At 39.5% G+C, this 25527-nt stretch overlaps 1 protein-coding gene across 3 annotated transcripts in view; it reads right to left on the bottom strand.

The window, feature by feature from the left end:
• Positions 1-25527, bottom strand: part of LOC109920667 (protein HIRA) — an 83966-nt gene extending 58439 nt beyond the window's left edge. The window contains exons 1-8 of one of the 3 annotated variants that reach the window (XR_007264686.1): positions 25147-25527; positions 12650-12712; positions 11603-11713; positions 10433-10523; positions 9187-9281; positions 7101-7196; positions 6664-6824; positions 4575-4742 (exon numbers count right to left, since the gene is read on the bottom strand). Coding sequence is in view for 2 of the 3 variants with exons in the window: in XM_048611601.1 (XP_048467558.1) it covers positions 4575-4742; positions 6664-6824; positions 7101-7196; positions 9187-9281; positions 10433-10523; positions 11603-11713; positions 12650-12712; positions 25147-25183 (822 nt within the window). In the remaining variant the exon portion in view is untranslated. Of the gene's footprint in view, positions 1-4574; positions 4743-6663; positions 6825-7100; positions 7197-9186; positions 9282-10432; positions 10524-11602; positions 11714-12649; positions 12713-25146 lie in introns of those variants that run through there. The other 2 variants (XM_048611601.1, XM_048611602.1) reach the window with 2 other exon arrangements.

Consider the following 25527-nt stretch of genomic DNA (forward strand, 5'->3'; position numbering starts at 1 on the left):
GCTGTGTTCATCCAGCTCTACACCTTGTTATCTCTACTCTATTCACTAGTCTGACCTCAGAATACCCTGAATAAAATGAAGGGATCTTAACATTGATCTGATGTTATATTCAGCTGACATTTATAAATGCAAACGGCAAGTCTTATTTTTACTGGAATGAGGTGGTAACTGGGAAGATCAATGAAGGCCTTTTGAACCACAACATCTCCAAAGAATCCAATTCTACTCAATCATCTTCATAGATCAAGGAGAGGTTATTAAAATCACCACGTAATCAGCTAAAAATAAAAGACCATGCACTCATCATGTCAGTCCTTTACAAGTATTATCCAGTTAGTCCCATCACCGCTTTTCCTAAAGTGCTGCACTTCCCTCCAAGTGTTTATTGAAATAATTTGCCTTTTGAGCATTACGTCACTCTCTGAGGCAGTGTATTCCAGATAAGTCTTTGTCTGAGTGTTTTTTTCCCTTTCATGTCATTTCTGGCTCTTTTGCCAATGACTATACTTTAATGTTGTGCCCCATAGTTATTGAACTTTCTGGTTCTGGAGACAACTTTGCTTCAGTTACACATCAAAATAATTCATTGAACATGTCTATCCAATCACCCTGTAACCTCCTTGGCTTCAAGGTTAACAATGCCAACTTCTCTATCCTCTCCCTGTAACTGATATCTTTCAGCCCTGTTACATTCATCTTCAAAATTTCCCATTCAGGCCAAGCACTAATCAGCTTCTTTACATAATCATGCATATGCAGCCATACATTAAATATTTTAAATGTCTGCACAATGTAAATAAAAATGAAGGGAAATGGCTCTAAGTATCATTCCGTTCAACCTCCCTAAAACTGTGAAATTCTTCCCAAAACGTGGTGCCCTAAATTCACAATTGTCCAGTTGGAGCTCAAACAGAGTCTTAAAACTTTTCCCCATAACATCTTTGCTTTTGCATTCTAAAACCGAAGCTCCATTTTGCATTATCAACTGTCTTCTCTCCTTGGCTTTCTACCCTCAAAGGTTTGTTCCTATATCTTCTTTAGTTGCATTTATTCATTTATATTACATCTCCTAGTTCTTCCTGCCAAACTCAGTTACATTAATATCGCTGCATTAAATTTCACCTGTTATGTGTCTACCGTTTCACCCATTCACGTCTACTTATAGTCTGTTGTTATCAAGTTGCTAAGTTTTGATTCATTGACAAACTTTGAAATTATGCCCTGTAGTCTAAGTTTATGTTATTAATATATACCAAGAGGAGGAACTGGTCCAATTTTGACTACTTGGAACAATACAGCACAGGAACAGGTCCTTCGGCCCAATTAAAGACACTACTGTACCATTATCTCTAGTTTGATTTACAATACTTTATTAGTGCTCCCTTTCCTGGCTCATAGACAATTTTGCAACCAAACATTGAACTTTTAATCCCATGGGTTTTAATTTTATTAACAAGGCTATTATTTTGTACTTTGCCAAACACCATTTGAAAGCTTACACATACTGGTTAAATTACACTGCCTCATCGTTCCTTTCTAATACCTCATTGAAGTACCTGATGAAACAAAATTTGCCTTTCACAAATCCATGCTGGTTTTCATTTGTAACCCATATTAATTAATTTTGTCTTTTTTCCAGTTGTGTATAGAAGTCTTCTGGCTTCCTTTTCATTACCCATAAATCTATTCTCATGTACTTTCACTGCAGAACAAAGTTGAATAAAGAATTTTAAACCAGTCACTTATAAACTTCAACTTTCTGTCTGATTTAATTCTTAAACAATTTGTCATGCAAGGAGCTCTAGCTTTGAAAGCATTTCCTTCTCCCTTTGTGGAAACGTATCCAGTCTGTAGTTAAACACCTCAGAGCTTCAGAGCAACCAGCAAACTGACTACTGCACAATGGCAGTATGTTTGGGGAAAAACTTGGTACTGTCACTATATCTAAGCCTGATGCATAGAAAAATGAAACCAATTCTAAAAGTTTGCATTGGTCAGATCTATTGAAACACGTCTAAATTGGAGTCAGGGAGGAAGAAATGCTTGAGATGTTCCTCACACTCAGGCTCTCCTCAGTCCACCAGAATCAGGATCTGGAAGATTATATGTGAAAAGGTGGTGGAATGTGATATCAGAAATAAAACTTGTAAAAGGGAATTGGTAAGGACCTTTCGGATGAGAAACTTAATGTAGTACAGACAAAAGACAGTTGTGAGGGACAAAGCATCACCACTGTATCAAATATGCAGCTAAAGCAGTAAAGACTGAAGAACTTCCATCTGTTCTGTAATGATTCTACAATAAAGGACGTTACCTTTACATGAAAATTAGGTAATTATTACTAGATTGAAGTCAAACAAATCTGCACCAACCCTCAGCAAGTAAATGAATCCTATGATGCTGAGCCAAGGTCTCAGGCTCACTCCTTGGCATGTGCTGACAGTTGATCTTAACTCATACAATTTAACAAGCGTGACTGAACATTGAATATAGGGTGAGGAAATTCTATTAGAACAAAAGGCCATCAGTTAGGATTTTAAAGTGGAACAGGAGAACGTGGATAGTGAGGGCTACAGACTATCTAATCTATGACTGAGAAATGGGGTTAGAAAGAACAGAGACACAAGGTAGAGTGATTGACATAAATAAAATACAGAGGCTGAGGGGAGATATTGAAAAGGGGACAGTGAATTCAGCGGAGAAAGGGAAGGTGAAATGGACATTGAAATTACCAAAAATGATAAAGCATTTGAAGTAAAGATTGAGGGAGAAAAGGTGAGCTAGGTAATTAGGCATGGGATTTGGGGAGCAACAGAGAATGAATATTTTAAAAGCATGGGTCAGAAGGGTACAACAAAGTGAGGTAGAACAAAGAGAAAGATTAGGAGGAGGAGAGATGAGACTATGATATGGTGAGATGGGCCATACTGCTACCAAGACCGCTGAGGCACAGCACATGGTGCATTGTAGCAGAGGAATGAGGAGCAAGGCAGCACCATCATTTAGCTTAGATTCTATCAAAATCATGATGAAAATGAAATCATTTACAATAGCAAGGACATACTAACAAACTGTCAACATTCACTGTCCAGGCTAGCACTTGAAGAGTAGCTGTTAACGGAACTTAACCCACTCAACCATATTGAAGTACATAGGGTTACAAACTGGAGTCCTAAAATCCAAGGGTTTTCAAGGGTACAAGATTTCTCAAAGTTTCTTTCACTGAGTTTATTCCTTTATTGATTATTTCAATCACGATGTCAAAAGATACACTTTTTTTGGAATGACTACTAATTTCAATTCTGCAGTTGACATCACCTTCTTAAGACAGGAATCTCCAGGAAGGTGTCAATATTTGCATAATCTACAGTTTGAGAGCTACTGTCCTAGAACAAACCATCAATTCCAGGGAATCGAGGGAATATCTAATAAATTAGAAGTAAATTTACAGGATCAAAATAACAAGTCCAAATTCCCTAGTTCAGTTTTTGACAGAGATACAAAGTAAAATGTAAAACTACACACTTACAAAACACATCTCTCCTGCTTTTATCTCACATTGATTCCGCATTGGGCCAGGGATCTGGAGTAGCCAGGGAACAAATGGCATCCGCTCCTTGCCCTTTTTAATTTGTCCCTGCTAACTGAAGTTCCAAAAGGCTTTGCAGGACAAATGGCTGTATATGGGAGATCATAGAAATACAGTACCCCTCACAGGGCATGAGGGATCTGTGTGCACTGGCAAGCAATTGTGCATCTCTTCAATCAATTAGATTGAATGATCATGAACAGTCTAAGAATCTGACCAGAAAACATAATCTACAGTTCCATGAAACTGAAAGATTGATTATCTTTTCTCTTGCTCTCTCTTTCACAATGCAAGAAAAAAAAGTAAATATCTTTTAGAACTTTACAGAACAGGATGCCACCCTTACAAAAGGCAACATTCAGAATCAGAGAAGTTGTTTGGTGATAATCAAAATTTGTATATTTTCAAAAATGGTACCTTGAATGAAGGAAGGTCAAGCTCTAACTCAATAGCAAATTTAATCTATGCTTGCCATCCAAATACAGGAGATTCACATCAAACAGTGCCTCAAACAGCAAGATCCCATTTTCGAGAAGTTAACGACAAAGCAACTTGTACAGATTTTCTGAGAAACCGCAAGAACTGTGTATGTTGGAAATCAGAAACAAAAACAGAAATGCTGGAAAAGCTAAGCAGCTCAGAACGGAGGAAGGGTCACTCAACCCATTACATTAACTCTGATTTTGTTCCACCGATGCTGCCAGATCGGCTGAGCTTTTCCAGCAATTTCTGGTTTTGTTACAGATTGTCATGTTTAGCCACACCGCTGCTTGTCTCAAGTTGTTGTGCAATTTGCACATAAACAATTGAGTATCACTAGCCTCTCAATGTATGTGTCAGTAAATTCTGGTCCAAAATAGTTGTACTTCAAATTACTTTCTTCTTTTCTGCAAACCAAGACACACAGTTTTATACAACAAAGCCTGATAAATTATACTCTTCTAAACGAATTACTGCAGGATTCATAAAAATCAGAAAAACTTACCACTACAGTCACTGCCTTCCGGTGGCCAACAAAGTCCATGTTTGTTTTCCATCCATCTCGCTCAATGATCTGTGCAGTGGGGCCAGAGTTGTTCATTGCGTGAGCAGATACGAGGTAATGGCCATCCGGGGACCAACTTAAGCGTAGTACGTGCGTTGTGCCTGCACACTGTAATAAGATGCAGCAACAATGTGGACAGTAATTCTTCCAATTCAGACAAACCATGCTAACAAGACATTTTACAACAAATTGCCCAGGCAATAATAGAGCAATCATAACCCTCACTGTAAATCTAACTTTGCTGAAAAACTAGCACACAGGTTATCCTTCTGTAATGCTCACAACTCAGCATCAACTGGTTTAGTGTTTGACCAACAGATTTCCAAATGCAAATTCACAAAGTCAATTTGCCTAGAACTAAGGAACAAAATGAGCGCAATTGCATTGCTCAGTGTAGTTTATAGATCATCAACCACTGGGAAGAATGTAGAGAAGCAAATCTGCAGGGATATTACAGAGAAATGCCAATATTACAATATATAATTACAGTAGTCATAATGAAGTTTATAAAATCATGAGAGCATAGATAAGGTAGATAGTCAACAGCTTTTCCCCATGGTAGGGGAGTCTAAAACTAGAAAGTATAAGTTTAAGGCATGTGAGGAAAGATATAAAAGGGTCCAGAGGGGTAACTTTTACACACAGAGGTGGTAAGTGTCTGGAATAGGCTGTCAGAGATATGGTAGAGGCTAGTACAATTTTGTCATTTAAGAAATATTTGGACAGCTACATGGATGGGATAGGTTTGCAGGAATATGGACCAAATGCAGGCAAATGGGACCAGATTAATTGTGAAAACTGGGCAAATGGCCAAGTTGGACCAAAGTGCCTGTTTCCATGCTGTAAAACTCAATGACTCTGACTCTAAAAGCACAAAAATAAGGGATGCGATTCTAAAGAAGAGGGGCCGAGATGCATATGTGCATAGGCCATTGAAGATCGCAGGACAGGCGAATGGGACATTGGACAGAATGCAACAGAGATGTATAAGAATGGTTCCAGCGATGAGAAACTGTAGATATGAGGATAGATTGGAGAGAAGACGATAAGAGAAGATCTGACTGAGTCTTTCAAATTTATTAGAGGACTGAAAACAGTTAAGTACGGAGAAACTGTTCATTTTTTAAAAGATCAAGAACATGAAGACACAGATATAAAGTGATCTGCAAAAGTAGCAAATGTGATGTGGGATAAAGCTTTTTCACTCAATATATTGTTCAAGTCTGGAATGCACAGCCTGGAAAATCAGTGGACGCAGGTTCAATTGAGGCATTCATGGGGCATCAGATAATTATTTAAATAGAAACAAGACAGGAGAATGATACAAAATCACGATGCTCATTTGGAGAGCAGGCGCAGACGTGGTGGGCCAAATAGCCTTCTTCTACACTGTAATACTTCTGTAATTTATCTGAGACACAAGCAAAGAATTGGTTGCAAGTAATATTCAAACCACTACAAGCTTTCTGCATTTTGAGTATCTCAGTAAATAGAGCCAAACAGAATCCGGGGGCCTGCTAAGCAGCCAAGCTGTTGAGGCAAGTTGGCAAAGTAGGAGACAATCATGAGGAAGAACTGCAAAGGTTCAAGTTTTAAGAGCTACCAGGAGCATTAGGTGCCACTCGATCCAGAAGAATTGTTTTTAAAATTCAAACTCATTTTAGAGTGTTCTTTAAAGATCACCGGTGAGAGCACGCAATGAGCGAGCATGCTGTGGTCTAATGTGGAAATAAGATTACTATCAGTTTCAGCTAGGAGTACCTGCCATCTATTTAGAAGTGCAATGTAAAACAGAGTCTCAAGACACCAAATAAAAAACTGCATGGCATCTACCAATTGTCCCCATCTCTGATGCAACTGAGACAGTACGGAAGGAAAATAAAGAGCAGAATAAAAAGTTGTATAATGACTGTCCAGAGGCCTGTATAATAGTTTGCTGCAGGGAAATTTTATGATCAGGCTAAAAATCAACAGGAAATTAAAACATCCGAGAAGAGGAGGAAATCAGGCAATTGCTGAAAGCACGTACTTCATCGAATGGTTTAGTGATATTTGTCTCCAACTGCCAATCCATGGTCCTCCATACTTTTAAGCTCCGGTCATCAGCTTGGGATGCAATGTATTTCCCAACAGGATCCCAGGTGAGGCCCTTCACCAAGCCGGAGTGACCCCGTAATGTTGCAATGATTTCTAAAAGGAGAGAAAGTTGAAAGGTACAGTTGTCTTTGAAGCTAATAACTTTTCCAATGCATGGGAGTCTGCCCTGCATTCATAACATATGACCAACAGTACTTTATGATTGTAATAAAATCACAGGAAATAAATCCTGCATGGGTGTGAGACAAAGAATATTTGTGTTAAAACTGAACTTTTAACGCTGCTTTTTGACAGATACCTATTTACACCAGTTTTATTCTTGTCCTTCTAGAACTTGTTCATCAATTTAAAAACAATTTCCAACCTCACCTGGGAACTTCAGAGCATTCCAGATAACAACAGTGTTGTCTATACTGCAGGAGGAGAGCCAAGCATCATGGGGTGACCAAGCAAGGTCCATCACATCTAAAACACAGACAGAATCATCATCAGTATCCTGCACCACAGCCTAACACAAAGCTAAGAAAGGAAACCTCAGTCACACAAATGACTTTTTAAAGCGGAGAATCTAATCATCTCCTCTGTGCATTCAACAGCGTTATTAATTAAATCCATACAATTAACGTCCTAGCCTTTACCATTGTCCAGAAATCTGAACTGGACGAGCCATACAAATACTGTGGCTAGAGGAATAGACCGGACCCCAGGAATCCTGTGTCAAGTAACTCACCTTCTGAAGCTCGTCCAGCATCTGCAAAGCACAAGTCAGGAGTGTGATGGAATACTCTCCACTTGCTTGGATGAGTGCAGCTGCAACAGCACTCATGAAGCTCACCACCATCCAAGACAAAGAAGCCTGCCTGATCGGTATCTCATCTGTCACCGGTGCACTGTGGTAGCACTGTGTACCTCTATGAGATGCACCGCAGCAACCTCACTAGGACACTTCCACACACCACCTGCCAAACGTGGGACATCTGACACTCACTAGAACAAGAGCAGCAGACTAATAAGCATCACTGCCTGCAAGGTCCCTTCCAAGTCACACAGTATCCTGATTTGGAACTGTATTACTGTTCCTTCACTGCCACTGGGTTAAAATCCTGAAACTCCCTCCAAAACAGCACTGTGGGTGGATCTACTTCATATGTATTGCAACAATTCAAAATGCAACTCATCATTATTTTCTCAAGTGTAATTATGGATGGGCAATAAATGCCAGTGAGAAAAAAGAAGTGTTATTACAATCTTAAAAGAGTTCATACATTTGGGAATTTTATTGCCGAGCAAGCAAGCTGAGGGATGTCATGCTAGGGACAAAGTCTTCTGCAAGATGTGCATCTAAAATCAAATGACCAAGATATAGAATGAAGCTCTGTATATTTTTTCTAGTTATATGAGGGGGCCATGCTAAACTTTGACAGGAATGGCGAAACTGAGGTGATGTAGATGGCCACCATTTGGCAAAGATGGGAGATGAAGGAGGACTCAAATAATGCTGTACAGGAAACACCTAGAGATTTAAAAAGTGTTTCCATTGGCCCTCAATGCCAAATGTTTGCACTGCAGACATGGATGGCAATACAGGCACTGGAAATCACAAAAGACAACAAAGCACAGCCTAGACAGAATGAGAAATCCAAGCAAATGGAGTTCCAAATACGTTACACGTCAATCATTTGAAATGCACAAAATTCTTCTTGTGACTGGCAGAGCCGCAACAGCCAAGTCAAAATGGAAGGGCTGGAGATAATGCTGAAAAGAGGATAAGGGACAAGGGACCCCAAAGTCACACTTATCACTGGAACCAATATTATAGGGAAGACCAGAGTGAAGGCATTGCAACTAGAGTTTGAGAAATTAAATTTTAAAAAAGCCATAAACTGTAGAAAAACGTAGGGGAAATTCATCAGGTCTGGCAGCATCTGTGGAGAGAGAAACTGATTAAAGTTTTGAGTCCAATGACTGTTCAGTGTGTTCAAAAAATGTCAATGGACCTGAAACATCAACTGTTTCTCTCTTCATATCTGCTGAGTTTCTCCAGCTATTTATTTCAGATTTCTCTCACCTGCAGTATTTTGCTTTTATTTAAGGAATTAGATATTAGTTTAAAAGGTAGCAGTTCCAGGGCAATGTTCTAAGTTTTCTTTTTAAGATGGTCCTGTTAAAGCTTGCCACCATTCTCACCACATGTACTTGGATAGCTACTCAAAGAAAAAGAAGGTCAAAGTCCAAACACATAGCCTATACCATTGAGTACATCTTCTAACTTAGTACAGATTGAAAGCCAATGTAGAGGGCTTTCCAGCTTACACAATACTTGCTTAATAAGTTCACTAAATAGGGAAGCCCAATCACACTTCATTACATTATGGAAAAGCTGTTTGAAAACAAATGACTCTCTTTCACTGCCCCCTTTCATGAGAATGGATAGAACAGAACCTTCAACTCCTACCTCCTGTATGACTTCTGAGGATAGATACGCATCTCCATTGTTCCACATTAGCTAGCTTGCTGCTGGAACCAAAGACATTGCTTGGTCCAATATACCTTTAAAAAGTTATCACACAATTACCATATATCCCATTATAATTAGACACCAACAATGAAGCTGCAGGCTATCAAACAAGCACAGATTATTTATTGTATTTTGTTAGGAACCAGGTGGTTATGTCTTAAAATGTCTCATTTAACGTCAGTAAAATTAGAATTTTAGAATCACCCAAACTCGAAAAACTGCTGTGCGTTGAACTCAAACAGAAACCAAGCACACAGTATATCATAGTAAGGGTATGGTTCCTTTGTGAGATCTGGGGGAGATCAAGAGCGAGAGTGAAAGCGAAAGAGAGCGAGAGCGCGAGAGCAAGAGAGACCGAGAACGAGAACGAAAGCGAGAGCAAGTGCGAGCATGAGCGAGATAAATATGTAGATAATTTATATTCAAAAGGGAGGGATCAGAACAGACAAGAACATTGGAGATTTTGGAAACAAGTCACCAAGGCAAGTCTTGCAAGAGCCTTAAGTGTTATCCAGAAGACTGTAAGTGAAATGAATTTCAATGGATATTAAAACTTGCAAATCTAATGTGGCAGTGAGAAGTTAGCCCATAGTAATGTCAGACATCTGCAAGAAGTGTCGTGCAAGGTAAACAGAGTTGTAAAGCATTTCTCAATTGTGTTAGTTAATTAATGCAAAATACTTAAATACAATGCTAAACAATGTTTGATTTATATTAATTTCAGTTTGTTGTTACAATAAAAATCTTAAAATATTAAGTCTCGTCTTTCAGTTTATCAAATGGGAAATTCATCCATTTTAAAAATTATTGGTCTCTATGTGGAACATAAATTTACTACAGTATAACAGTTGTCTTCTTTTTTTACAGTACATGACAACTTTGAATTGCTTATGTATTGCCAATATTTGAGGTATTGACTGTCATCAACGGCGGAATGTGGATGTACTGGGCACACCTGTTAAAGCATTTAACCACAAAGCGAATCCAGTAAATCACCCTCTGCTGTACAGCACAATAATGTAACTTGGATCAATTGGTTTTCTGTGCAAACCAGCAACTGCATTGCTTCATTCCTGGAAATTATGACTGCATACGTTTTAGTTTTAAGCTGAACCAAGAAAGCCACTGATTGAGTGTATATGCTCAACCAGCTTACAGTCACCAGACAGTGCAATATACTTACGCTGCTCTCTTCCACAGCATGATCAACTTGTCATCTCCACCTGATGCCAGATACAATCCATTGTTAGACCAGCGCACACAATTCACACAGGCTGCAAGGAACCAGAGACAAACACTCACAATGTTCTGATGACGTGAAAGATTACTGAGAATCCAAAATGAACTTTCTTTTAAATGAAAAAAAGGAGTGAGTAGCAGTTTACACAACAAGTAGCTCTGCTATGTAGACCAAGAATGGCAACATTCAATTGCAAGTGTATGTTGAATTATTTGTGGTGGAAGAGATATTCCAACGAGCCTTTACATCCAAGCTAGGAAGAGAAAATGGGCAAAAATATTTATTTCCAATTATTATACAGGATCACAAACTGCAAGTGTGTGGTGAGGAGTGTAAGGAGGTGAGGACAGGCTGATCTGGCCCAACAGTCAAATATCCTACTACTACAAATGATCAAAACTCACACAAATAACAGGCACTCGACCATTTGGTCAGCACGTAGAGAACCATACTTCAATGCAAACTCGTTTTTCTCTTTAGAAGTTGAGGGAAATTTTAAAAATCCAAAAAATCCATGATCAATGAATAACATTAAATGTGTCATCTCAACTGAGTTAAAAGTTCAATGAGATGTCATAAACTGAAGATGTCATAGTATCTACTTATTATATTTGGTCTTTCCATGTAAAAATAACTGGCTGAGGAAAAAGAACAGACTCAGAGAAAAGTCAGCTCCCATACTTTTAAGGCAATGGCTGTGGGGAAGGAGAGTTAATAGTATTGGGTAATTTTGTTTAGCTAACAAGATAGCAACATTGAAAGAAAATAAATGGAAATTGTAGACAATCCACCTTCTGAATAACTCTGGCTATATGAGCTGACTATGCTCCAATCTTTAAAAAGGCAGTGACATAGATGATTAACAAGGAATACACTTAAACTCTATAGTTAACAAAGATTGCCTTTATGCATGACACGGCAAACCAGAACTTTACAGGATTCTACAAAAAGAATAGTTTCTGAGGATGACACCTAAACAATATGAAAGACTACTGACATATTGCAATATTATGTTCCCGAGTGACACATTGAAGCTGGTGTGTGTGTGTGTGTTTGTGTGCGCGTGCGTGCGAGAATTATATTAATAAATTTTTTAAAAAGAATCACAAATACCCAAGTGGTTATCCATTTGGCAAAGCATTTTGGGGATAGCTTCATTCTTTTCATCCTCCTCTCGAACAACTGGTGGCATGTTCCATATGACAACCTTGCCTGAATCTTCTCCTGTAGAGAGAAATTAAACAATAAGCAATTTTACTTGCTTCAAAATGTAGATTTGTTTAATATTGTAACTCTCATAACAAGTTACATATCCGTTTTATTTAGGACAGGGTAGCAAGGTGGTGGGGTAATTTCTGCCCTGTACATCTCCAAAGCAAAACATTCACAATTAATTAAATTGACAATGAATTGAACATGGAGTTATCTGAGCCAACACACAGAGTGACGCAGCAAGATTTGATCTTTCCAGGCGGAGAAGTACTGCCCTCAGTGAGAACTAATGCTTAAATAACCCGCCATATTAATACAAATTCCCAGAGCAGGGGGTCCATTGAATATAGCAAAGGCTACTATTTTGCAAAGGAAGGATCAGTGAATCCATAGCTTGCAACCCATGACACAAGGGGCCAAGTAGAACAACACATCCTGCTGTCCAAGTTAACACACTCCTTGGACAAGTGCAGTTAAGGGCAGAGGATGGCCTAGTGGTATTATCATTGGACTGTTAATCCAGAAACCCAATTAATGTTCTGGGTACCCAGTTTAAATCCTGCCATGGCAGATGATGGAATCTGAATGGAATTCAATAAAAGTCTGGAATTAAGAGTCTTATGATGACGATGAATTCATTGCCGGTTGTCAGTAAAAACTAATGCACTTTAGGGAAGGAAACTACCATCCTTACCTGGTTTGGCCTACCTTTGACTCCAGACCCACTGCAATGTAGCTGACTCTTAACTGCCCCCTGGGCAATTAGGGACGGGCAATGAATGCTGGTCTAGCCAGCGATGCCTTTATCGCATGAATGAATATTAAAAGAAAGCTTCTTGTGGTCACAAGACAGATTATGAAAAGGGAGAGCAGCCTCCATAGCACTGAGGATTTCTGGATCTTGCTAACTCAACCTAAACAGTAATCAGTTTACAGCCTGCCTCTTACCTTGTCCACCTGTTGCAAACTTGGTTCCATCAGGATGAATGTCCACAGAAAATATCGGCTTACCTGGAATAAAACAATTATTTTTATTTCATAAAAACTCATTCTCTCGGGCATAAACCTTACTCCTAATTCAAAATGAAATGGAAGATAATATTCTTGTTATGGCAATAGATTGGGAAAGGGGCAGACGCAACAAGATCCGGGCGTCCTTGTTCCCCAGTTCCCTAGGAGCAGAAGATGGTGAAGGAGGTAAATGGCATGTTGACCTTCATAGTAAGAGGATTTGAGTACAGGAGCCAGGATGTCTTACTGCAATTGTACAGGGCACTGGCAAACCAGACCTGGAGTATTGTGAGCAGTTTCAGTCTCCTTATCAGAGGAAGGGTGTACTGCTATTGAAAGCATGCAGAGAAGGTTCACCAGGCTGATCCCTATGATGATGGGACTGACGCACAGAAAACCTTTAAAATTCTAACAAAATTAGACAGGGAAGATGCAGGAAGATAGTCTCAATGACCGGGAAGTCCAGAACCAGGGGTCACGTTCTAAAGATTATGGTTATGACAGAGATGAGAAATTTCTTCACCCAGAGGATGGTGAGCCTGTGGAATTCTCTGCCACAGTTAGGCCAAGACAGAGAGTGCTTCAAGGAGAAGACAGATACAGTTCTTAGGTCTACTGGGCCAAAGGATATGAGGAGAAAGTGGAAACAAGGTACTGAGTTGGATGATCAGCCATGATCATAATGAATGGCGGTGTAGGCTCAAAGGGCCAAATGGCCTACTCCTGCCCCTGTTTTCTATGTTTCCTCATTAATACGTCATATGCACTTTCTCCATTACAATCACCAGATACAATCTTCCAAAAAAACGCCCAGTAGAAAAGTTATTGATTTCTCCAGCAATTTCTTAGTTAGGTAATTTTCACCATTTACATAATATTGATTCAGCTGGATTCTTTTGAGTATTTTAATGTAAAATTCAATCTTTGATTTTAGTCCTCCAGCATATTTCCTGAGATTTCAGTTTTAGTAGTCTACTTCAATTTCAATGTAATTTGCATCCACACTTGCACAATTTCAAATGAATTCCATTTTTCTTTACGTCCCATTATTTTATTCCTTTCTAATTTTTGGCTTAAAATTAACCATTCTGAAGTTTGGTGCATTCAATGCATAAACTTTTGCTTTATTAATAGTGACATGATGGTCAATATTTTCCAGTCTCAAAGTCACTTGTAATACCGAGTTTCAGTCCCCCTTTAATATCCAGTGTGAAAAAAGATAATTTACTAGATCCTAGTTGAATTCAGAACAAAAACATTTCTGAATGCAACCTTTCTCTAATACATTACTGAACCATTCAAACGATCCATATCAATTCCACCCTCTTGCCCGATGTAGTATGGTTAACCAAGAAAACCTCAACTGCACCACACAAAGAAAAGCTGTTAATGCAGGAAATCTGAAGATAAAACAGAAAATGCTGGGAACCCACAGTGAGTGGTTTAGGTTACTGACTCCAGCAGCCAGCTCACATCCAAACAAATAAAGTTTCCCAGCCAAAATTTTCCTTTTTTACATTCATTTACAGAAGACAGAACTTATTTTTATTCTCATCAAAATCTGTCACTTCAAATAAATTCAAGACAATAGCCCAGAATGAATGAACAGCCAATTGAAAATACAATATTCAATTTCTAAGATTTAGGTAGTGTTATTCTGGGTACATCAAACTTTCCTTCACCATACATCTAAAATGTGAAAGCTCCCGACACTACAGTTCTGCTTTTTCTTTTTCCAAACCTGCAGAGAACAGTTTGAATGATTTTAGCTCTAGGGAGAAGCCTGGGTAGGTACAGATCTGTTAGTATTGTAGGCAATTAAGTTAGCACCAATTAAAAAGCAGCATGTCTTACAAGAAACAAATCAGACATTGAAGCATGTTGATATAGGTGTAACTTTTGATATTGCTTTTGGTACGAGTGGACTAAATAAGTAGCGCAGCCTAATCTTTCTCCTTCTCAAATCTATTGCCAAACTATATCTCATAATGGTCTCTAGTTGCAAGATAGATGAACAAGTCAGAATTAAAAACTGCTGAGCTTTTCCAGCAATTTCTGTTTCTGTTTCTGATTTGCAGCATCCACAGTTCTTTTGGTTTTTCTTTAAAAAGTCAGAATTAAAGTTTTAAAGTAAGGTAGCAACGTGTAAACAGGACAATCAAATTTCTCACAGAATTTGAGAATAAGGAAAAAAAGTCACACAAAAGGGCTCGGGATAGTGTAAGATTTTCTTTGAAAAATGAGGTGCAATCAGGCAAGCCTAAGAAGATCTCTGCAAGGTATTTGAAGAGTGCTTGTTGCAATATCAAATCCACAAAGATGAAAGGTGGTACTTGTATAGCCAAGTAGTCATTGTCAACATACAGAGAAAGATGCAGGATAAAGCGAAATGGAATAACTAACATAAAAATCAATTATCATGCAGACTTGGAAAAATCTTGAAAACCACACAGAGATGCAAAGAAAATATTAAGAGCTAAAACAAAAGCAAAAACTAGCAAGAAATATAAAAGATAATGGTAAAAAATAGATTATAAAGGCAAGAGATTGGCTAAAGGAGATATGGACACATTAATGGATATAATCTGAATTCAGTTTGAGAGGAGGCAGATTATATCACATCATTTTTTTCATGTATTTATACCAAAAAAACAGGAAAAAACCACTTTTGCCAACAAGCCTCAATGTTCAATTTCCTTGTGAGATTGGCTTTTCCATCCACAGCACTTCCATTAATGCCTTCCACAGTAATAGACCTGCAACTACCAGTACTTCATTTGCTATACAATTCAAACTGGTCTACTCACAGCACAGGTTTTGGAAGAAGAATTAATGTTAAAGGTACTAAATAATAGGTAACGAGGAAATGACAGATTTACTGAATAAGGAAGAGCTTGCATTGAAATATAAGCTTGTAAAAAGGCTAAAGGAAAACATTACGAACACAGAATAAATTAATTATAGAAACCTGATGGTGCGCGCTTAAAGTGGTGAAAGAAATTGCAGAAGCATCAGTTATAATCAACGCTTTCTTGAATTGAGAATTGTGCTATTAAACCAGAAAATTGCTAATATCATTCCATTATTTAAGAAGGTGAGAGAGAAAAAGCAGTTAACTGTAGGAGTGTCAATTTAACATCAGTATTGAGCGAACTACGTCAATCTGCAATCTAGAGATATCATAATTGATTATATCAGACAAATAAAAGCTGATCGCTAAGAGTCAACATGATCTTGCGATGTGTAATTATGTTTAGACTAATTTAGTTATATTTTCAGGTATTTACTATTGAAAGGTAAGCAAAGGAGTTTCAGTGGGTATTACCTAGTTGCATATATAGAAAGTATTCAATATGGTTCCACACAAAAAGATTACTGGAAAAAATGAGAGCATTTGGATTAGGAGGTTACCATCTGACTTCAGAAATTGAAGATAGCATACACGAAGTGGGAATGGGGACATACTCAGTAGCTTCAAAGTTTAATCATAGTTATGAATGACATGAATTAAAGAATGATTAAGTTTGCAGAGAACACCAAAGCAAGAATGTCAGTGAATCGTGTAGTTTGGATCAAGAAATTGAAAAGGGGGCATAAACAGATTAATTGAATGGACAAAAGCTCAGATGATCTTCACCGAAGTAATTAAATGAGAGATTTTGCACTCTGATCAAAGGAATGTAAATTGAAGCATTTTGCAATTGGTGAGAAACTAGCAACTACAGGCCAAAGGAGATTGAGGATTCAAATGCACAAATCATTTAAATCTAGCAGACAGACAGCAAGAGCAGTCACTGGAATGTTGGCATTTACATCAAGGGGATGGGAATACTGTATGAAGGAATGGAAGTAGTGCTTCAGTTGAACAGGACCTTTGACAATATCTGCAGTACTGCTTTCACATTTGCATCACAACTCGAGAAGGCTAAGCAAATTCACTGCAATAATACTGCAGCCTACAGCAATAAATTAAGACTGAATATTTTAGCTTGTCTTCCCACCAGTCTAAAAGATTCAGAAGCAATCTGATTGGAAGTAGAGTCATAAAGTATTACAGCATAGAAACCATAGCCTTGTATGCTATGGTGTTTCAAGTATTCAACTAAATACTTAAATGTTTTGATAGTTCCTACTTCCACCATCCTTTCCAACAATTACATCCCGGAAACCGCCAGTCTCTTGGTGAAATGATTTTTCCTTAAATGCCCTCCAGCCTTCCTGCTTCTTACTTCAAATCTATGCCCACTGGTAACTGACCCCTCCTTTAAGGGAAAATGTTTCTTCCTACCAACCATATCCATGTCTCTCAATTTTGTAGACCTCAATCAGGTCCCCCTCCGCCTTCTCTGCTCTTAGGAAAACTAGGAAATTAACGAAACTAGGTTATCCAGATTTCCATCATAAGATGTTCCATCCCAGGCGAATCATATCTGTATTCACTCCAAGGCAATCCCAGTGCAACAACCAGAACTGCACACAATACTCCAGCTGTGGCCTTAATAACATCTTATACAGCTCCATCATAACCTCCCTGCTCTTGTATTCAACGTGTCAACTAATAAAGGTAAGCATCACATATGCTTTCTTAACCACTGTCTCCACCAGTCATGCCTTCAAGGATTTATCGACATGCACACCACTGTGTACTTCCTAGGATCCTATCATTCATTATGTACTCCCTTACCTTGTTTGTTTTCCCAAAATGCATCACATCACTTTTCAGGATTAAACTCCATCTGCCACTGTTCAACCATCAGACAGCCAGTCTATAGCATCTTCTACTATAAGGCTTTCCTCCTCACTGTTATGCCACCTATATACTGCCAATTTTCGTGTCACCTTCAAACTTACTGATCAAAACTCCTACGGTCATGTCTATGTCAGTAATGTACATTACAAACAGCTACGGATAGAGCACAGAACCCTGCATTAACACAAGGCTTCCAGGTCACAAAGACCACCTTCGACCATTACCCTCTGCCTCCTGCCACTAAGCTAAGTTTCAGAATCCAATTTGCTAAATTGCCCTGGACTCCACGGGCTCTTCCCTTCTTGACCAGTTCCCGTGTAACACTTTGTCAAAAGCCTTACTGAAATCCATGTAGACTACATCATCTGCACCATCCTCATCCACACACCTAGCAACCTCCTTAGAAGATTCATTCAAGTTTGTTTGACATGATCTCCTCCTAACAAAGCCTTGCTGACCATCCCTGATTATTTTTTGTCTCTCCACACGGAAATTAATTCTGTCCCTCAGAATTAAAACAATAACAGAATTGAGAGATAAACTAATACCTCTGACTGGACAATCAAGAACAATGGGATATGGATTATAGCTAGACCATTTAGAAAGGAAATCAGAAAGCACTTTTTCATACAAAGGGTAATAGAAATGTGGAATCCTCTGCTTCTCCCAACCCTCACAAAGCCAATGCTCATCTTTCATCTTTACACTCATTCTGCAATAAGCTGTTCCAGCACACGCATTATGCTACACCTGCATTTTTCCCAAGAGCTACAAAATATTTAAATTGCAACACAAATCCACAGGTTCATAATGCTACAAGTATCATTGTTTTTACAGGGAGATGATGTTAGTTGGGGAATTGCTCCATACACTTGCTTCAGAACGAACAACACAGCAATAAATCATACAACTCAATTATCAGAGACAGTTTCAATTTCCAAGTTAGAACATGCATAGCAGCTAACAAAGAGTTTCTGAAGTTGAAGGGATGAGTTGTAAATTTCAGGTATAGAGTCTTTATCAAAGCAGACTTTCCACTGCATCTATACTTACTGATCTGCTGCATATTTTGTTTTTAATTTCAGATTGTCGGCATTTACATCTTAGAAATAATATGGCAAATATTATAATAAGGCAGAATATGGCAACAACCTAATCAATCTATCCTGCAGTACCAGCTGTATCCAATTAGTCCCACTTATACTGTTCTTTCCCCATAGCCCTACAAACCTTTTCACTTCAAATATCTGGCAAATTTCCTTCTGAAAGTTATTACTAAAGGTGCTTTCACTAACATTCCACATCACAAAAACTCAATGTAAAAATGTTCAGATTTCGTATTGCTGGTTCTTTTACCAATCGTTTTAAATCTGGGTTCTCGAGTTACCAACCTTATTCTTTCTACCAAAGCGAATCACTTCACGTGATAAATCATAGAATCCCTACAGTGTGGAAACAGGCCATTCAGCCCAACAAGTTCACACTGAACCTCACAGCATCCCACCCAGACCCGACCCCTGGAACCCACCTAATCAACACATCCCTGAACGCTATGGGCAATGTAGCATGACCAATCCACCCTAACCTGCACATCTTTGAACTGTGGGAGGAAACCAGAGCACCCGGAAGAAACCCATGCAGACACAGGGAGAATGTGCAAACTCCACACAAACAGCCGCCCAAGGGTGGAATCTAACCTGGATCCCTGGTGCTGTGAGGCAGCAGTGCTAACCACTGAGCCACTGTGCCTCCTGAAATGAAACCATCTTTCCTTCTTCCCCACAGAAGTCTGATACCTACGACACAAGAGGAAATTCTATGTGCTGAAAATGTATACAGTGAAACACACATCTTCAACATCTTGGAGACTAAATCAGGAAATAGGCATCAACATGAGACAACAGAGAGAGCAAAATAAATAGTGCGAGTGTAAATAAATTGTAAAGAACCAATCCCATCAAGAGCTTCAACATAAATCACGAAACTCAAGTTTGCCTCTTTAGACCTTGACCCTCAGATATACTGACTATCTGCAATCCTCCAATCAGGGTAATCCTATACAAATGTTTGTTTGCACAGTTATGTAATGCTGCAAAATGTCATAAAACCTGATAGTCTGTCAGATCTATTCAGTTGATAAGTTAATTGGAAACTCGTCTCCCTAGTGCAGCATGGAATGATTATCACATAGGAAGATTTGGTTCATCATACCCATTCTGACATGCAACAAGGGCAATCAACTAGTTCCAATTCTACATTTCTTCCCCATAGCCCCGCAAATTCCCTCTTCAGGTGCTTATTAAATTCCCTTTTACAAGCCACAATTGAATCTGCTTCCACCACTCTCTCAAGTCCCATTATGATACGATGACTTTTTTAAAATAGTCTCTCATACTTCTCTCATAACATACTTGGGATTTACATTGACCGGTGAAATGTAACTACACGATTTAAACTATTCCCAACAGATGTGAGAAGTACTAACAGCAACAACAGGACCACATGAATTCACTCCACTGTGGTCAGTTCTCAGCTGCTTCAACCATCTGTATCCCTATCAATAAGTCCCTCTTAACAATGTGTAACCAGAACTTTCTTGGTCTTCCTCTGTTTTTAAAGCCTATAGATAGGAGAGTTTTATTTGGCCCAAAAAACTATATTTATCTACCTTCTGCTGAAATCAAATTAATAGGTCAATAAAATTAAAGAATTTAATTGAAAATAGACTAAGCAAATTTATAAGTAGAATGCATTTCATGTTTTTAAAAAATTAAAGCCATATAAACTGCTTCATATATCTCAAAAGGTTTAAGATCTTTCTGCTTTGACCATTACATAAGTACCAAAAATATGAAAATAGCATTGCAGGATTTAAAAGCAGAGAGACTGGAATACTTTAGGAACATTTGGATAAATTTGCAATCATGCTACAGAGTGCAGCTACCCAAAAACCCTTCACAGGAACATTACGATAACTGATACAGAGCTAAAGGAGATGACATTAGGTTAGAAGTCCAAATACTTGGTCAGAGATAGATTTTTATAAACATCTTGAAACAAAACAAAAAGAACTTGAATAACATGTTTGTTAACACTTCTATCATATTTTTGTAAAAGTTCCAAGTACTCCGACTGAATACAAATGGAATACCAGGGTAGTCCAATGAAAATGTCAATGTTAAACATAAGGGTGGAAGTGTTTCTTTGCTAAATTAAGAGTCTTACTAACTGACAAGAGTGACTTCACAGAGCAAAATGAAACCGTGCAAGTTGAACAAAAATGTAAGTCGGTAAGAGAAACTCTTAAATTCATGGCTCATTTGCTGTGTTTCATCTCAATCCCTTCGCTTCTCTTGGTGCTTATGCTCATTGCCTCAACCTCAAGCACTTTGAGAAAAGGAAATCATGTTTGGCCAATCTACATTTTTGAGGATGTGACTAGCAGGGAAAGTAAATAGGACCTAGCAGTTATAACATATTTGGATCTTTCAAAGGCACTCAGTATAATGCCACACAAAAAGTTGTTGCACAACACAAGGGCTCAGGGGTTGGAAGTTATGTATATAGATGTTGGTGCGTTCGCTGAGCTGGGAGGTTTGATAGCAGACATTTCGTCCCCTTACTAGGTGACATCCTCAGTGCTGTGGAGCCATGTTGGTCTTGTGCCGGTTCGAATTTATCTGGTCTGGATTTTGCTGCTTCCGGTAGGTGCCGGTTCCGGCTATGCATCGTAATGGTCGATATATCGGGTCTAATTCAGTGTGTTTGTTGATGCAGTCCATGGATGAATGTCAAGCCTCCAAGAATTCCCTGGCTGTCCTCTGTTTGGTTTGTTCTATGATAATAGTGTCGTCCCAGTTGAAAGTGTGGTTGTTTCTCGTCTGTGTGTATTGAAGCCAAGGACGTCTGGTTGTGTCGTTTAGTTGCTAGTTGGTGTTCGCAGATGCGGGTTGCTAGTTGTCCGTCCCACGTAGTGTTTTGTGCAGTCTCTGCGTGGTATCAAGATACCACACGGAGACTGCACAAAACACCACTTGGGACAAACAGGCAGACAACTAACATCCTGATCCGCAAACACCAACTAGCAACTAAATGACACAACCAGACGTCCTTGGCTTCAATACACACAGACGAGAAAAACCACACTTTCAACTAGGACAACACTACCAACATAGAACAAGCCAAACAAAGGACAGCCAGGGAATTCTTGGAGGCTTGGCATTCATCTGCGGACTCCATCAACAAACATATTGAACTAGACCCGATATAACGACCATTACGAGGCACAGCCGGAACCGGCACCTACCAGAGCCTGCAAAAACCAGACCATATAAATTCAAACCGGCATAAGACAACAGAGCTTCACACAAGGCTCCACAGCACTGAGGATGTCACCTCCTAGACGTTTCGTCCCCTTACTATCAAACCTCCCAGCTCGGCGAACGCACCAACATCTGCAACCAGCACCCGACCTACAAATCTTCACTCAAACCTTGAAGTTATATATACCTCAAGGATAGAGGATTGATTCCAGGTCAGAAAAGACGTGTGGGAATTAAACGTGTGATTTTCAGCTTATAGGCTTTAAGAAATGTGGTACTAAAAGAATCAGTGCTGGGGCTTGTTTTCTTACAACCTACATAAATGACTTAGAAGAAGCGACTAACTATGATGTATCTATTACTGACAGAAGCTGCAGGTGATACTTAGAGCTAAGCAATCCCAATACCAATAGGTCAAAGTTCTACAGTCCAGTTTCCAGAAGATGGTGAACAACTAAACAACTAACTGGAGCAAAAGTTTTCACGTACATCCACATTCTCAATGATGGGGGAGGCCAACACATAGATTGGCAATCAATATCAGCCCCTTCTGAGATCTCCAGCACCACAGATGTTAGTCTTCAGTCTATTCGATTCACTCCAAGTGATAGCAAGGCTGAAGGCACTGGATACTATAATAGCTATCAGCCCTGACAAATCCCAGAAATGCTTTAGAAATACTTTCACCCACAGATCAAGCTGTTCCAGTGCAGTTGCAACACTGGCATCTACCTGACAATTTGGAAATTCTTCCAGATAGATTCTCTCCACAAAAAGCAAGACAAATCCAATCAAGCTAATTACGTGTCCCTCACCAAATTGATGGAAAGTGTCATCAACCAGTCTCTCGAACGACACTTATTCAGCCATCAACTGCTCCCTGACTCGCAGTTTGTGGCCTGCTGGAGCCACTCAGTACCACATCATATTACCACATCATATTGGTCCAAACATGGTCAAAGTTTAATTCAAGAAGTGAGGTGAGTATTGGTATTGTAGCAAAATTGAAGTCAATGGGAATCGAGGAAAATTCTCCACTGCTGGGAGTCATAGGAAGATAGTTGTAGTTGTAGTTGTTGGAAGCCAACCATTTCAGTCCCAAGGCATCACTACAGTTTCTCAGGCAGTGTCCTACACCCAACTATCTTAAGTTGCTTCAATAATGACCTTCCTTCACCACAATTCAGATGTGAGGGCGTTTACTGATGACCACATCGCATTTGGTACCATTCATTACTCTGCAGATACATGATCACATGCAGCAAAATCTAACATTCAAGGTGGCATTGTCAAATTGTGAGCAATTCAACTCCTGACTTCCCAAAGCCTGTGCTCTAACTAAAAGTCTCAGAGATAAAAAATACTCTGCGCTTGCTTGGATGAGTGTGGCTCCAACAACATGCAAATAGCTCAAAATCTTCCACGGCAAAGTAGCCCACTTGATTGATACCCCAACCAACAGACAAAATGTGTATCATTCACAGAAGGAGAGAACAATGGCAGCAGTGTGTACCACCTAGAAGGTGCACAAAAGCAACTTGCCAAGCCTCTTTCCACAACACTTCAAACCTGCCACATCCGCAATGTAGAAGGACAAGAGCTGCAGACTCATGGGAACACCAAGGGTCCCACCAAACGACATTCTATCCTGACTTTGAGATATATCATAATTCCTTCACAATCAGAGGGTCAAAACCTGGAACTCCCTTCCTAACAATGCTTTGGGTGTACCTAAACAATATGGACTAAAGTGTTTCAAGCTTGTGGTTCAAAGGGCAATTTGGGGTGGAAAACAGTTGCTGTCTTTGACACAGATGTTCGTATTCTGTACATGAAAAACTGAAGAAAGCTAGACGAAAAAGTAGGATAAAGACACAGAGATTACACAAAGGAATTTATATAGGACGTAAATATGAGGAAAATGAGAGATGCACCTCGTTTTGTTGAAGAAAAACAATATCTTTTAAACGCTGCAAATGTATTAAAGGTAGGCGTTCAGAGGAATTTGGAAGTCATTGTACGAGAAACAGAGAAGGTTAATATGTGCTGTAGGTAGTTTCAGCAAGCAATTAAAAAGACAAATAGTTGGTAGGTCATGACTGAAAAGGGGTAAATATGACAGTCAATGTCCGACTGCAGCTGTACAAAGCTTTAGTGATACAACCCCTACAGTAGTGAATCTGTGTAATTCCTTACCACAGAGAGATGTAGAGGCTGGGTCATTAAGTATGTTCTTCAAGGTCTAGATAGACAGATTTTCAATCAGTAAAGGGAATCAAAGGTTATAGGGAGTTATGGGGGAAAAGGCAGGAAAGTGCAGTCAATCAGTCATGATCTCATGGCAAAGCAGACTCAATGGACCAAATGGCCTACTTCTGTTCCCAAGTCTTATGGTATTGTGCAGTTTTGGCTGCCAATTTTGAGGAAGACTATACTTGCCTTAGAAGGGATAAAACAGAAGCTCAAGAGATAACTCTTGGGGCGAGAAGACTGTTCTAATAAGAGAGATTGAGTAGAATGCGTTTATAATCTCTGAAGATCAGAAGAATCAGAGGTGATCTCACTGAAAGATAAAAGATCCTTTGAAAGCGCCACAGGATAGATGTTGAGAAACTATTTGCCCGAGTTGGAGAGTCTAGAACTAGGGGAAAATATCAGATTAAGGAGACAGTCAGACTGAGATCAGAAGGTGTTCATTCAATGGATTGAAAGTCTTTAGAATTCTTTTTTCAAAATGCTATAGCTGCTTAATGGTTGAGTATATTCAAGGTCAAGATCAACGGATTTTGAATGCTAAGGTAATGAACAGTGGGTACAAAAGTGGGTTTGCTGATTAGTTATAAGTTTTGAATGGAAATGCGGGTTCCAGGAACTGTACGACCTATTTCTAATCCTATTTCTTATTTTAAGATTGTTGTAGTTAATTATCCCAAGCACAAGTCTCCATGGTGACTGGTTCAGTTCCCGTATCCCACTTCACATTTGGTCCTCCAAGTCCAACAATACACACACTGTGCATGACTGAACCTTGACCCCAATCGCGGCGGGCACAGAGTTAGGTACAGATGTCCATTTGGATACTCAGGCAGAACTCTGTAACTTAGTACTCCTACCCCATTCTCTGTTGGATTTCTATCACTCATTCAAGGCTGTTGGGTCTCCTGGATCTCCAGCTCTCCATTCAGGGCTCCAGCTTCCATCCCACTCATCTCAGAGCCAGACCAGGCTTTAGTCCCTGCCATTAACTCCCATTCTGTTTGTATGTGTGTGACAGATGCAGTCACCTTAGCCCTCCCCAGCTTCCTGCCTCCCATTGCAAGGGGAGATCTTCCCCGCTCCCTGCACTGCTGCCCCCCGCTCACCATTGTGATGGACCCAAGCGGGTTTCAGCAGCTTCATGCTGGGCCCTGACGCCTGGGACTCAAGCTGCACCTCACTCGGTCCTGATGTCACCGTCCCGGGGCGGCCCCGGTCTCTCACTCCGCTCCCGCCGGAAGGGAGCAACGCGCTCAGCGCTCCCCGGAAAGCCGCGAACCGCGGCCGCAACGCTCCGAGGAAAAGTCAAGGTCAGAATAAACGTTCCTGTGCGAGATGAAGACCCCTCTCCTCCCTCCAAAAGGTGATCCATTCGGTCAGTGCTCTTAGACCAGGAATTCTGACTTTCAGACACATCTGCAGCCTGCACCTGAACGCTTACCAATCTAACTGATTCATTTATTTATGTATGTTGTAGATGTGGGATA

Source organism: Rhincodon typus, chromosome 24 (assembly GCF_021869965.1).
Source record: "Rhincodon typus isolate 14 chromosome 24, sRhiTyp1.1, whole genome shotgun sequence".
NCBI lineage: Eukaryota > Metazoa > Chordata > Chondrichthyes > Orectolobiformes > Rhincodontidae > Rhincodon > Rhincodon typus.